The 15,208-nt window shown below is 42.3% G+C and overlaps 1 protein-coding gene across 1 annotated transcript; it reads left to right on the forward strand.

Annotated features, from left to right (window-relative positions):
- The first annotated feature begins 399 nt into the window (after positions 1-399).
- Positions 400-7,590, forward strand: LOC147239413 (uncharacterized). The gene is made up of 18 exons (XM_086195955.1): positions 400-1,273; positions 1,739-1,901; positions 1,996-2,064; positions 2,563-2,678; positions 2,801-2,950; positions 3,174-3,286; positions 3,499-3,610; positions 3,701-3,799; positions 3,879-4,050; positions 4,154-4,279; positions 4,648-4,773; positions 4,875-4,999; positions 5,104-5,253; positions 5,543-5,652; positions 5,787-5,898; positions 5,990-6,088; positions 6,173-6,344; positions 6,456-7,590. The coding sequence occupies exons 1-18, from the start codon at positions 1,238-1,240 to the stop codon at positions 6,587-6,589; spliced, it is 2,184 nt and encodes a 727-aa protein (XP_086052081.1). The 5' UTR covers positions 400-1,237; the 3' UTR covers positions 6,590-7,590.
- Positions 7,591-15,208: the final 7,618 nt, after the last annotated feature.

Raw genomic sequence — 15,208 nt, forward strand, 5'->3', positions numbered from 1 at the left:
ATCAAGAGGGGACGAGGCTAATTGGATCCTCTAAATTGACCGTAGGCGTGGCTGTGAGGGCAAGTGGTTGTCTGTCTCTATGTGTTGTCCCTCTGATGGACTGGCGACCTGTACAGGGTGAACCCCGCTTCTCATCCGAAGGCTTCTGGGATAGGCTCCAGCCCCCTCATGACCCCTGAACAGGATAAGCGGTAGATGATGGGATGGACGGATGGATGAATGTATACAAAAATTCACCCTGCATGCCTGTCACCCCTCCGAAAATTTGGGGGAAAAAACAGACATCTCAAGCCATAGAATCAAGGTCCATCCTGTTGAACAATGTTTGGAGACCAGAAACCAAATAATGCTAAAATTTCACAATTATTGTCAGTATTATTCACTGGTATAAGTAGCCTTTATTTTTCCACCCCAACATTCCAAGTCCCACTTTGTGTTACAATTCCGTGATGTTCATGTTCTGACACTGTCTTTGTTGTTTTTCACTTGGAGCAAATTTCTAGAGTATCACTATACATTGAAGAAAAATTCAGAGAATTACTTGAAAGTGGTGGAAGAACAATGTCTGGTGTGTCCAAAGTATTCAGGATAAATTACAAACAATTTAGCGACGTGTAATGTTTCTTTGATAAATAATCACTCTGTTCAAAACAGATGAAAAGGGTTAAGTTCATCTTCAACAAGGCAGAAACAACTTTTGTGAATCAAGGAAATTTATCAATTCAGTTAAAAAAAACATTTCACTTGAGACAGTTTTCCCACAAGATTACATTTCCAGTTTACTGAATCCTCAGTGGTGATGCTGAAGCTGAGTGTTCATCCAATACGTCATTGCAAATGAGAACTGGTTCCCAGTTGACTAACTGGGTTAAGCAGATGCCACATTAATTTTTTTTTTTTAAATCAGGAAAATAAATGTTTCAAAATAAAAAGAATAATAAAATAACATCTAAATGATGTTCATAATTTGTGGTGAGATCACAGTCATAATTCTGAAGGTAAATTCAGTCAGAATCATGGCTGCCAGTCTTCTTGTCATCTCAGTCTGATAGTGATGTCATCTGGCTGTCATCATCACCATCTTGAATGTAACAGTAGAACTTTATTTGACAAAGAATGAAAAAGTTCTTTTGGAAACGAACGACACCACAAGAACAACTCCACCAACATCAAGCCAAAAGACAACTGTCTGATACCTCTTTTGAAGAGGTTCTGTTGAAGGTTGAAGGAAACAAACATGAACTCCAAGGAACAACGTTGGCAGGATGAACCGGTAAAGAATTTTCACCATTTAACGTCACTGGCACAAATCCTAGATGGGGGAAAATGGTGACATGCTTTTTAGATTTTGCAATGACCTTTTTAGTTAAATGTTTACAGTGCATGTTTACTTTGGGAATTCTTTGATAAAAGTTAGCATAGCATTGTCTTCTGTTCTTTTTTGATGTGAGCTAACAAGTGATTGGGGCTGAGGTGGAGCTGTCTTAGCTGTCACGGCTACTTGTCACAATCACCTGCTCAACTTGAAGTCTTTGTACAGTAGAAACTCTTTGGGTTGCCATCTTGGACCCCATTCATACTATCAGTCGTATGAAACAGTAACAATGATGCATGAGCCCATCCATCCATTTGCTTCTGCTTATCCGGGGTCAGGTTGCAGGGGCAGCAGCCCAACAACAACAACAACAACCTTGTCAGTTTTGGCGCGAATGTGAAGCTGACATGTTTTCTCTTTCAGCTATGGAGACCCAACAAAATACAAGAGGAATGCCTGAGGAAATACCTGGAATCAGAGGGAATACCTTTGTCTTGCGTTGGATGCAACTGGCAAGAGTCTGGCAACACTCAGTTGAGCCAGACGCCTCAGAGCAGCCAGTCCCTCAGCGACTCCTCCCTGAGTGGTGAGGACCACAAGCATTTTTGATGATTCTTAGCAGAGGAAAAGAAAATAGACCTAACAAATGAAACACCGCATCCATAAAACCTGTTTTCTAGAGCCTGAAGATGCCTTGGATGAGAGCGCACTCAACAAGTTCAACATGAGGACGACCACCAACATGACACGTAAGAATAGAAGCAGCAGATTATTTGAGTCTTTCACGTGAGCCTGTTTGAAAGGGACATGGCTGGATCCATATTTTCCACCACAAACTCCAAATACAACAAGTAGAACTGTTGGATGTCTGGTTCCCTCGTCCCCAACTCAGTCCATCTTTGGAAGGGGTTTTCATTTAAAAGCCTAAAATAAGGTCTGTGGTCAAATCAACCTGGAGATATTTTAGAGATGTTAAAAAAAAAAATCAAATCAATCATTGTGGACGTAAACATGACAAATGTGAAACGTGTTCACATTCATCTGGCTGTTGGTTAAAGACCTCTTTATTCTCATGTTTGATATCATAAAACTAAAGTGTTTCACAGCAGTTAGCGGTCTCTTCCTTTGCAGAGTCACTAGAGTTTTCCTCCCTTGACTTACGAGTCAATTTGGGCAATCATGACCCTGGAAAAAGAAGACATATAGAATAATGTTACGTGTGTGTTCATGTGTTATTTACACAACAGGTGCCGGGTGGCAAACAGAGGAGGAGGAGGAGGATGAAAATGACAGGCAAGAAGACTCAAACACAGAAAGTGCAGAGTCGCTTCAATACTCTTCAGAGAGTGAAGATGATGACATGGTAAGATGGAAATCTCTTGTCTTGTCAAAGGCGTCTTAGGCAGGTCATTTTGACTGAAATCCTTTCAAGAAATATTTTTGAAGTGATAAAATGGTTCTCATTGAGTGAATGTGTCATTTCAGTCATCATCTCCTCTGTCTGTGGAGGATCTGCAGGGGTTCGCCATGCGTCCTGCTCCTGAAGACAAAGTCATCCAGTGCAGGATCACCAGGGACGGGAGCAGCTTTTACCCGGTTTATTACCTCCACATGGAGAGGGAAGACGGAGAGATGGTTGGTACTTTCTCTAAAGTCAGAAATGATGAATCACGGTTAATAAGCTATAACCACTGGCTTTATGATGAAACTAATCCATGACACACTTTTACCTTGTAGATCAGACATTCAAAAATCAGCAGTACCTCCTTAGAGTCCAGGACCCTTGCTCTTAGGCTTTCATGTTTCGATTGAGTTTCGATTCATTTTCTCTTGTATTTGTTCTTGCGTCAACACAAAGGTGTTTCTAATGGCCGCCAGAAAAAGGAAGAAGTGCAGAACTTCCAACTACCTGATTTCCACAGATTTCTCTGATCTGTCCAGAAAAGCCAGCAGCTACATTGGAAAACTGAGGTATTCTTCTGTTTGGGCTCTACCATGGAAATGAATCTGAAACCAACCAGTGACTTTAGACACTGAAGAAAAAAGAGAGTTGATTATTGATCCAAAGAGACAGTACCTGCAACATTAAATGTGCATTGATTATTGTTTCACTGATTATAGATGAGCTGTTTTCTTGATTTGGCTCGGCTCTCATGTCTGCATTATTTTTCTTTGTTTTTCAGGTCCAATTTGCTGGGTACCAAGTACACAGTTTATGACTGTGGAGAAAAGCCAGAGAAAGTGAACTTGAAAGGGAGTGAAGCAGTGCGGCAAGAGCTTGCAGCCATTAGCTATGTGAGTCCAGTCTGACTCTCAACACTCAGTATCCATAAACGCCACATCTCAACATTGAAATCTTTAACACAGTCACTTCTTATTTCTCAGGAGAGGAGTGTTCATGGGATTTGGGGTCCCAAGAAAATGAGAGTGGTCATCCCTGGTATCCTGGAGAATGACGCCAGAGTGAGCGTTCGTCCAAAAAATGTATGTTTCAAAAATATCACCCAGTTTATGAAATGTGTCATGGATTAGGCTGCAGTTAAAGTCATATATGTTACTTCAGAAGCAGGAAACCCTCCTGATGCGCCAAGCGAACGGGGACATGGATCAACTGATCGCCCTGGAGAACAAGAACCCCAGGTGGAATCCGCAGACTCAGTCATACGCCCTTGACCTGAGTGAGCGAGTCAAACAGACGTCTGAGAAAAATTTCATGCTGGTCCACCCTGAAAATGGTAAGACAAGAAAGACTTCTTGCCTTCCTTCTTCTCTCATCAGCCACAGGAAATAGAAACCCTTGCTCATCTGTCTCCTCTGGCTCTCCCGTCTCTTTTCCAGAGGACTACGTTGTGATGCAGTTTGGACGCGTGGAAGAGGACGCCTTCACCATGGAGTACTCCTTCCCCATGTGTGCCGTTCAAGCGTTTGCCATCGCCCTCTCCACTTTTGATGGCAAAGTGCCATGTGAGTAACCCATGCTGGTGTGCCTCAGGTGCTTATGGTAGCCTGATGGATCAGTTTCAATATTTCAATAGTTTTTGTATTGATATGACCAAATATAAAAAAAACACAAGTACAGTAGAGATACTTGGAAAATGTACTAAAGGGCAATACTCATGCAAGCTGTACTTCTTGTGTACTTTGTTATTGTCCACCACTGGATGCCAGTAGGATGCACTTCGAACAGCTTTGGGTGGTGGTTTTCTCAAACCCCACGTGCCCAGGAAGAAGACCAAACGTGTGTTTGTGTCCTATGTTGTCATCCAGCAAACATGAAAACTAGGAGACACTTTGTTTTCATGAGTTTTCTCAGCAACTCTCTGCTTTTCCAGTTGGTGAGCTGATTCCCAGGTGGACAAAAGGCTCCCAGAAGTCCTACAAGACCACCTACCAAGAGAGTGAAAGTGAGGATGAAGAGGAGGAAGACAGTCCTGAGAGGCTTGTGTCTCCATCATCAAGTACGACCAAACAATCTGACACCAGTCCAAAAATGAGATGGGTTTATAATCCAGAAAACAGCAGCACTAGAATAATATTGTGTGTGTTATTTACACAACAGGTGACGGAAGCCAAATGAGCGATGAAGACACAGATTGGAAGAACGAAGGGACAACTTCACCAAGCATGTTGTCCCCTCTCTCCACCCCCAGGCTGGAACCTGCAGGGAGCGACACAAATTTAAGGGTAGGATGTAAATCTCTTGTCAAAGGCATCTTTGTCGGCTTATTTTGATTGAAATCATTTTAAAATGATGAAACGCTTCTCATGGAGTGACTTTGTCATTTCAGTCGTCATCTCCTCGGTCTATGGAGGATCTGCATGAGTTCGCCATGCATCCTGCTCCCAGAGATGAGATCATCCAGTGCAGGATCACCAGGGACCAGAGCAACGGCCCCCCCGTTTATCAGCTCCACATGGAGGGGGAAGACGGAAAGAAGGTTGGTACTTTCTCCAGAGTTGAACTGTGTAATTTTGCATTTGGATTTTATTTCTGATATGGTGCGACTTTCCAAGAACAAAGAAATGATGAATTCTGGTTTAGAAGCTTTACCTACTGTCTTTATTCAGTATCTAATTCATGATCCACTTTTGCCTTTTATATCAGGTATTAACAAGTCATGAAGAAGTACCTCTTTAGATCTGAGGACCTGTGTTTCTTAGGCTTTCAAATTTCTGATGAAATATAATCTGTGTTTTGATATTTGTTCTTGTGTCAACAAAAAAAAGGTGTTCCTAATGGCTGCCAGAAAGAAGACGTGCAAAACTTCCTACTACCTGATTTCCACTGACCTAACAAATAAGTCCAGAAAAGCCAGGAGCTGCATTGGCAAACTGAGGTATTCTTTTATTTGGTTTCTCCCTTGGAACCTATCCTAAAGCAAATGAAGATCCATTTTTTTCTTATCGTAATCCAACTGTGTTCCAAACTCCATCTGTAACATCTGCATTGTTTCTTTTCATGTTGTTTCAGGTCCAATTTCCTGGGTAACAAGTTCACAGTCTATGACTGTGGGGAAAACCCAGAGGACGTTCCGGTCGCAGAGAGTGAGGCAGTGCGACAAGAGCTAGCAGCCATTTGCTACGTGAGTCCAGTCTTACTCTCTCCACTCAGTATCCATAAACACCATGTATGAACACAGGAAATCTCTAACACCATCATTTCTTATTTTCCAGGAGACGAATGTTCTTGGGATGATGGGTCCCAGGAAAATGACAGTGGTCATCCCTGGTATCCTGGAGGATGATGCCAGAATGTGTGTTCGTCCAAAAAATGTACGTTCAAAAAAGTATCGGCAAAATTAGTTCATGTATTGTGTTTTAGGCTGCAGTTAAAGTATCCATGATATTTTATCTCAGAAGCAGGAAAGCCTTCTGACGTGCCAAGCCAAAAACAACCTGGATCGACTGATCACCCTGGAGAGCAAGAGCCCCGAGTGGGATGAGCAGACTCGGTCCTACACTCTTGAATTTGGAGGGCGAGTCACACAGACGTCCGTGAAAAATTTCCAGCTCGTCCACCCTGAAAATAGTATGAAAAGAAAGACCTGCTATCTTCCTTCTTCTTTTCTTATCCACAGGAAATAAAAACCCCTCACTTACCTGCTGTCTGTCTCCTCTGGCTCTCCCGTCTCTTTTCCAGAGGACTACATTGTGATGCAGTTTGGACGCGTGGCAGAGGACACCTTCACCATGGATTACTCCTTCCCAATGTGTGCCTTTCAGGCGTTTGCCATCGCCCTCTCCTCTTTTGATGGCAAACTGGCCTGTGAGTAATGCAGGTGTGCCTCAGCACTGGTGAAAATACAGTGCAACTACAGGACCAACAAGTCTGATGGCCGACATGCAGAAAATTTCGGGGAGGGGTTTTGAATTTTTCTCCGAGCCGGGGCTCAAACCCAGAACCTTCTTGGTGTGAGGCGACAGTGCTCACCACTGCACCACATGCCACCCCATGATAACATGACATTAAAAAAATTATTTTCATGTTAGTTTGGTTGTGATTGCATTTTCCTCACTGTAGTGTTTTCTGTTTTTGTCAACCACGCTAAATGCAGTTCTAGTTTTTGCTTGCAGCCTCTTGTGTTGTTGTTGTTTTTCCTGTTGTCTTCATGTGTCTTTCACAGTGTTTCATTCCTACTTCACATTTTATGAGGCCTATCATTCACTGAATGACAGGGCAATTACATGTCGCACATGTTCGCCAGAGGGCGCTCTTTCACCATGTCACGAGGTTGCAGACGTTTGCTCTTACTTTGTGTTGCTCTGCAGTATTCAGTAGTGCTGTTTTACTGCCAAATTACTGCTTCATGTGTTTTTGGTGGTTTTACTCTTTTAAGGTCAAACAAAGAACAGTTTTGGCAGCAAACACTCTTCTTGTTTAATTGAGCTAACAAATATTTGAAGTTCAATTGACTGTTGTCATGTTTTTCTCTGTTTCTTATTCATCTGGAAACAGATGATTGAGACTAAGACCCTTTCACATCAATGCCAATCAAAAGGACTTTGAAATACGACGTGTCTCAATGTATAGATTTTAAAATTGATTCAAAATATTTCCTCAATCAGATCCAGACTCTTGGCTTTTGCACCGGTCTTCATTTATTCATTGTCTGTGCTTAGTTATTCTTTTAAATGCAAAGCTGTGAGGAATAAATAAAGTTCAAGAATTAACTCAAACACACTGGAATATACTGAATATAAAAATAAGTTATTGACTCAGGGATCAACACAATCTTCAATTTTGTTAAGTGTCAAGATTTGTATTTTTATAAATGTATATTTCCTCCCACATTTATCTGACTCCACCCACCCAGGGCTGCTAGATGGAAACACAGCTGGATCCGGTTTCTCCCAGACCCAGAAGTGACTGGTTCAGCTTGTGAGTAACTGCAATACAAAATGAGTCAATATAATATGCACTCAGGTATCATCATCAAATGTTGTTGATACAAGTGTGTATATTCTGGTTTTGAAGTGACTAATATAACACACTCAGGTATCATCATCAAATGTTGTTGATACAAGTGTGTATATTCTGGTTTTGAAGTGACTAATATAACACACTCAGGTATCATCATCAAATGTTGTTGATACAAGTGTGTATATTCTGGTTTTGAAGTGACTAATATAACACACTCAGGTATCATCATCAAATGTTGTTGATACAAGTGTGTATATTCTGGTTTTGAAGTGACTAATATAACACACTCAGGTTTCATCATCAAATGTTGTTGCTAATGAAGGTTTTGCTTTCCCCTGATGTCATGAAAAAGCAAAACACTGTTCAAGGTCCTTCTATAGAGCTGGAATGGAGTTCAACACTCTGTTGTGTTCATGCTTATGTAACATCGTTAAAACAGCATTTTAATTAATGCGTTAAATCCCGCTAAATGGGGCCACAGTGCCATCTGCTGTTCATATCGGTGCCTGCAGTTAGAGTTCGCAAGGATCGTGGGGAATTCTCTGGGCGATGGCTGAATCCCATGAAGGTAACACGTCTATGAATGTCGGTGGGCGAAATGACATCATAAACCTTTTGTAAGAGCATTGAAGCGCCTAAACTGTCAGTATTTTGTTTGTTGTCAATATTGCTGTGTGTATTGAGTTGACTACGGGGTTTCAGGTGTTTTTAACGTTGCTAGGAGGGAAGTTTGTTGGTGCAGTGCATCGCTCGCTGAAACGATGTGTGCTGTGTTGCAGAGAGCGTGTGCACCAGTAGCGGCTGGCTCATAGGGGGCGCTGGGGCGCCGCCCCACCAGATGTGGAGAGGAAAATCTCTACATGTATTTATACATATATATATATATATATATATATATATATATATATATATATATATATATATATATATATGTATATATATATATATGCATATATATGCATATGTTTACAATTTGTATCGTCAGTGTCAGCCTTACTTAATTGTGTGTGTCTACATGCAATATGGGTCATTTAAACAACATTTACGCCAACTGACTCATTCAATTAATAGTGAATTTACTCCGATAGACTGTATAATTTGTCTTTAAGGGCGCTCGTCAAAGCGCCCCAGACCTGCAATTAATTAGCCAATCCTGTATGGTTGCTAGGGAAAAGTAATGAATAATTGGCCAATCAACATCGCCAAATTTAACAGCGTAGGGGCGCTGGAAAAGTCGCCCCTACGCCAACGTAAAATGCGTGAAGTTTTGGATTGCCAAAGCTAGCTGCGGAGTCCGCCATATTCTTTTTGCGTAGAGAGATTCCCAGATTTCCGATGCCCTACGAAAAAAAATACCGCGAGAAGTGAGTGAGAGAGAAAATGGCGACAACAACGATCGAAGTTCAAGAGCAGCAGTTTCCACCAAATTCGGTGAGATCCCTTTTAAATTTCCCTTTTGCGAGGAGGACCATGGCGGAAAAAATCCACGGTAAGGAGCTGGGACCGGACAAGCCTGAAATCAACATCCAGCAGCAGTCCAAGGAAAAGGCAAAATCCTACAACAGGACTTTTTGCCGGAGCTGGTTTCAGCCCAAGCCGTGGCTGACGGGTTGTGGAGCAGCCAACGCACTGTTTTGCTTCCCCTGCATCCTTTTCAGGAGTGACCGGTGTGATTCAGCATGGACACAGACAGGAATTACTGACCTAAAGCACCTCTCTGAGCGGATTAAGAAACACGAAAGAGCGAAAATTCACATGGAAAACTGCGTGAAGCTAGCGGTTCTTGGGAAGATTAGCATAGCAACGCAGCTCGATGACAGTCACCGCATCGCTGTAAGGAAGCACAATGATGAGGTAGATAAGAACCGTAACATCTTATCTAAGATAATTAACTGTGTTAAATTCTGTGGTGCTTTTGAACTGGCTCTGCGGGGACATGACGAAAGTGATTCCTCTGACAACGCTGGAATATTCAGAGGTCCAGTTGACTTGATGGCATCCATTGATCGGGACTTGAGGGAGGGAGCACCTTGAAAATGCAACCGTTTTTAAAGGCACCTCGAAGACAGTACAGAACGAGCTCCTGGACTGTATGCTGGCAGTTTTGAGAGAACAGATCCTGGATGAAGTTAAATCGGCAGACTTTTTAGCGATCCAGGCTGATGAAACTACTGACGTTTCAACACAGTGTCAGTTAGTCTTAGTTCTGAGATACATCGACGACCGCCACAATATTCAAGAGCGGTTCTTTGAATTTTTGAAACTGCCCAACACCTGTGCGGATGCAATAGGCAGTGCCTTGTTGGAGAGGCTGCACAGCATCCTTTCTGAGGGACAAGAAAAGAAGCTGATTGCCCAGGCCTATGATGGGGCAGCTGTGATGAGGGGTGCCAAAGGAGGAGTGCAGCGAAAGGTACAAGACATCTATCCAAACGCTCACTATGTTCACTGCTATGCCCATCAGTTAAACCTGATAATGCAGCAAGCAACCTCCCACATCCCTCAGATCAGTCACTTTTTTTCTGACATGGGGGGATTTGCTTCTTTTTTCTCTAAGTCAAGCAAGAGAACTGCAGTGCTTGATGAGATGGTTGCGCACCGACTTCCAAGTGCATCATCAACACGTTGGAACTTCAACAGTCGTGTTAACACAGTTTATGAGCACAAGAAGGATCTGGTGAATTGCTTTCAGGCTATCCGGAACAGTGAAGGATTTGACAGCCAGACAAAGAGAGAAGCTGGTGGCTATGTGAGAATGCTGGAAGATGAAACTTTTTGTTTTTTACTGGCCCTGTTCCACAAAATCATGCCACATGTGGACATCCTTTCCAACCAGCTGCAGAAGAGAAACATTGATGCTGTCTACATGGCAGGAGTCACCCAGACATTCATTGACCACATGCAGGCTATCAGGTATGCTAAATGAATTAATTTGTAGCCTAACCTAAATTTCTCTGTATATGTAGACGAATGACACACTGCATATGTAGAGAAGACACACTGCACCATTTGGCACTGGAGGTAAGAACTTGCTTCTTAGTGTGATTTGAATCACATTATTAAATCAAATCAAAATAAGATGTTGGCCATATGATACAGTGGTCCAGACTTAAATGTATATTGTTTTATGATGATATGAATCATTACAGTATGTTTATTACATAATATAGGCTAGCTCATCAGGTCAATGTATGAAGACAAGTGAAGATGCAATAATTCCTATTTTGTATAATTATATCATTGCATAGGTATGTGACACCATTGTGAGCCATGCCAAGGAGAGATTTAGTTTCATCAAGCATCTTGTCAGCGCCACACTCCTGCAAGGAGACCTGTTCCCACAGCACAGCCGAAAGTTCCCAGATTCAGCACTGAAAACCACAGTGGAAGCCTATCCCTCATTGGACAAGGCCAGACTTCAAACAGAGCTGTCTCTGATCTACGGGAACGAAGAGTTTCAGAGTTGCAGTGGTGCACTGGCTCTCTATCAGGTTTTGATGGAAAATAACCTTCAAGACACGTTCACTGAAACTGTAAGTCTGCTCAACATCCTCATCACCACACCAATGACAACGTCAGAATCTGAGAGGTGCTTCTCCACTTTGAAGAGGATAAAAACTTTTCTTAGAAATACCATGGCACAAGATCGGCTCAACGCTCTGGCTGTGCTCTCCATTGAGAAAAAACTGACACGAAACATTCCTGGTTTCAACACCAGGGTCATTGAGAAATTTGCCTCCCAGAAAGAGAGACGAGCAAAGTTCCTGTACAAATAACTGCTGAATTCAAACACACACCCAGAAAGACTGAAACAAATAGACAGAGAGACAGAGGGAGAGAGACAGGTAGACGAAGAGAGAAAGAGAGACGGACACAAAGAGAGAGAAACAGAGAGAGACACACACACTAAGAGACAGACAAACAGAGATAGAGACACACAGAGAAAAGGACACAAAGACGGAGACACAGAGAAGGAGACAGAGACAGACAGACAGATGAACAAAGAGAGAGACAGAGACACAAAAAGAGAGAGAGACACACACATTGTTGATTTGTATTATATAGATTAAGCTCAAATCACCTTCTGTAAAGTTAACATCATTGTATAATATTTGATCGCATAAAATTTACTGTAGTTGTAAATTGTTTTTGTTTTTTTTTGTCTTTGAAACTGTCGATTTTAAGAAGGGAAGTAAATACTATTTTAAAACATTTCATAATTGTCCGGCTGCTCTTTTTGAATGATTATACTAGACTAGGCATGGAAATGTTTTTGGCTCACCAGCCCCACCAAGAATGTTTTTCACCAGCCGACACTGGTGTGCACTGTCCACCCACGATGATTTTGCATTTTATGTTGTGCCTGCAGATGAATAAACCCTGGACTGTGATAACCCAGATCAACTGTAAGAAGTTCATCCAAAAGAAAAGAAGATACACCAGGCAGAGGTTACACTTACAGATATGGAGTTTGTTTACCACATTTAGAAATAATGACATTTTTAATTAGCATTTATACAATTTCCATCGGTTACTTAAGAAAAAGCACATCTTACTTTAAAAAAGTACATCTTATATCACTTCATATCACTCAGGATGTTTTTTCACTCTCGATATTTTTTCCTACCTGAAATTCGTCACGCCTGTGGCTAAATCATTTTAGTTCGGAAAACAAAGGAGCTTCGCCCAAAACAAATAAACCAAAACAGCAACACAGACTCATCCAAACTTTTCCTAAAAACAACCGTGCAGAAAGCTAACCGTTTCTACTCCAGCCACCATGTGCTCATGGAGCTGCCAACTAAAATGCTAGCTAGCTACCAGGCTAAACTTGTAATCTAACCTCCAAGATTTGTGTGTTTGAACACAATTTACATTACAGCTTCAAATTAATGTGAACATATAAAACTAAACAATGCTAAAACTGGAGCACAGATTTCTGCGACGGTCTGGTTGTTAATCCGATACCGAGTGCAGAGGTGAGGAGCTGATACCTGCCAGCTCGCAGTGTACTGCTACAACATGGCTAAAGTGTCTGATAGGACCTCTGCCGGTCTCTCAAAGTGACCCTGCACAATAACACAAATTAATGTAATTTAAACAAGTCATTTATGCAAAAATGCAGGGTAGCGCAGTGGTGCAGTGGTCAGCACTGTCGCCTCACAGCAGGAAGGTTCCAGATTCAAGCCCTGGCTCGGCCATGGAATCTTTCTGTATGGGGTTTTCATGTTCATACGGCATTCCCAGACATAATGAATGTGTTTCCCAACCGATGAATTGCATTGAATACAGAGGGGAGAATCCTGGTGCTTCATCTTGTTAAGGATCTGTGGTGTTATGTGGGATCTATGCAGAATCTCATATTGGGGTTCCCTCATTCGGTTGCAGACAAATATGTTTTTGACAGAGGCTATTGCTTCCAGCCAGTCATTTTGAATAAAGTGCTCAAGATCACTTTCCCACTTCTGTATCACATTCCTAATATCTGTTGAGTCCAGGGAGTATAACATGGAATAAGAATGGGAGAGAAAATGTCTTGTGTCTTTCCAATTAATCATAAATAAATCTATGTTGCCCAGAGGAGTCGTGTCCGTTTGGAGATTTTTAACCTTGGACAAGATAAAACTACGGAGTTGAAGGTATCCAAAGAAGTGTTCGGACGCAATGTTGTATTTTTGTTGAATCTGTTGAAAGGACATCAGTATATTACCCTGGTAAACACAGCGAATGAGCCTGATGCCTTTCTTATGCCCGCTGTCAAATATGCTATTTTGGATTCCTGGGGGAAACTCCTCATTCCTGGTCAGACGTGTTCATGCAAAGGATGACGCGTTTTCCCCAAAATACTTTGTGATGTCCCGCCAGACTCTGATGGTATTGGAAATAACAGGGTTACATTTGATGTCTACAGAACTCTTTTTTTCCCTAGTTAGTGAGTTTGCTCAATAAGGAGTTGGGGGAGGAAGACCACTCATCAATACTCGTGTCAGATTTTCAATGAGACTGTAGCCAGTCCCAGATTATACGGGTGTGGCAAGCCCAGCAATAAAATCTCAAATTAGGTAGGGCGAAGCCTCCTCGTTTCACCGGTAACTGTAAAGTCTTAATTCTGATCCTTGGTCTTTTATTGTGCCTGATAAATCGTGAGAAAATTTGGTTTTCTTTGATATCCATAATGGTAACATCTGCAAAGGATCAAGCAGCCTGGGGAGTTTATTCATTTTTATCAGACTGATTCTGCCCATCCAGGAGAGTGGAAGGTCATGTCATCTTTCAAGATCATTCTTCACCGCTCTGATTAGAGGTATAAAATTAAGATCCCCGACATGAGGTGACACCTTCATACCAAGATAAACAAATCCTGAGACGGCCCACCTAAATGGGAAATTTGTATCAGCATCAGTGCCATCATAGTTCCCAGAGGCATGGCCTCCGACTTGGTATAATTCACTTTATAGCCAGATATTGAGCCAAATGAATTAATCATTGACAGAGTGGCCGGGATTGAAGCCTCAGGATTTGAAAGAAAAAGCAATACATCATCCGCGTATAAAGCTTTACAGTGATAAAACAGAAGTAGTCCTCCTTTCCTCCAAATCCACACTCAACAAGCATCCCAGTTTCACCCTCACCATTGACAACACCTCCGTTTCCCCTTCCCCTCAGGTTAAGAGTCTGGGTGTCGTCCTCGACTCCACCTTATCATTCCATTCCCACATCAACAACACCATCCGGTCCGCCTACTTCCACCTCCGGAATATCAACCGTCTCCGCCCATCTCTCACTCCCAACAGCGCTGCAATCCTGGTCCACTCTCTCGTCACCTCCCGTCTGGATTATTGTAACTCACTTCTTTTTGGTCTCCCACACAAACTCCTCCATAAGCTTCAATTGGTCCAGAACGCAGCTGCCCGAATCATCACCAGAACCCCTGTCATCAGTCACATCACCCCCGTTCTACATCATCTCCACTAGCTTCCCATGAAACACCGCATTGACTACAAGATCCTCCTCCATACATTCAAAACCATCCATAACCTCGCGCCTTCATACCTGTCAGACCTTCTCCACACCAACATTCCCACCCGGTCTCTCAGGTCTTCCTCCTCCATCAGCCTCAATGTCCCCTCCTTCCGTCTAACCTCCATGGGGGCTAGAGCCTTCAGTTGCTCTGCCCCTCGCCTCTGGAACTCCCTCCCTCCTGACATCAGAAACATTGACTCCATTGACACCTTCAAAAATCATCTCAAAACTCACCTTTTTAGACAGGCATATGGCTGAATGCCCTCTCTTGTGCTCTCCTAGGGACTTCTGTTGTTGTTCTTTTAAATCGTGCATGTTTTATTTTATCTATTTTAAACTGTTGTACGGCGACCTTGAGTGCCTTGAAAGGCGCCTTATAAATAAAATGTATTATTATTATTATTAAAGCTGTTTTGTGGGTGGTCTTGCCTAAAGTAATGTCGTATATA

Source organism: Aulostomus chinensis, chromosome 23 (genome assembly GCF_037954235.1).
Source record: "Aulostomus chinensis isolate RoL2024-O1b breed Wild chromosome 23, RoL_Achi_v1.0, whole genome shotgun sequence".
Classification (NCBI taxonomy): Eukaryota; Metazoa; Chordata; class Actinopteri; order Syngnathiformes; family Aulostomidae; genus Aulostomus; species Aulostomus chinensis.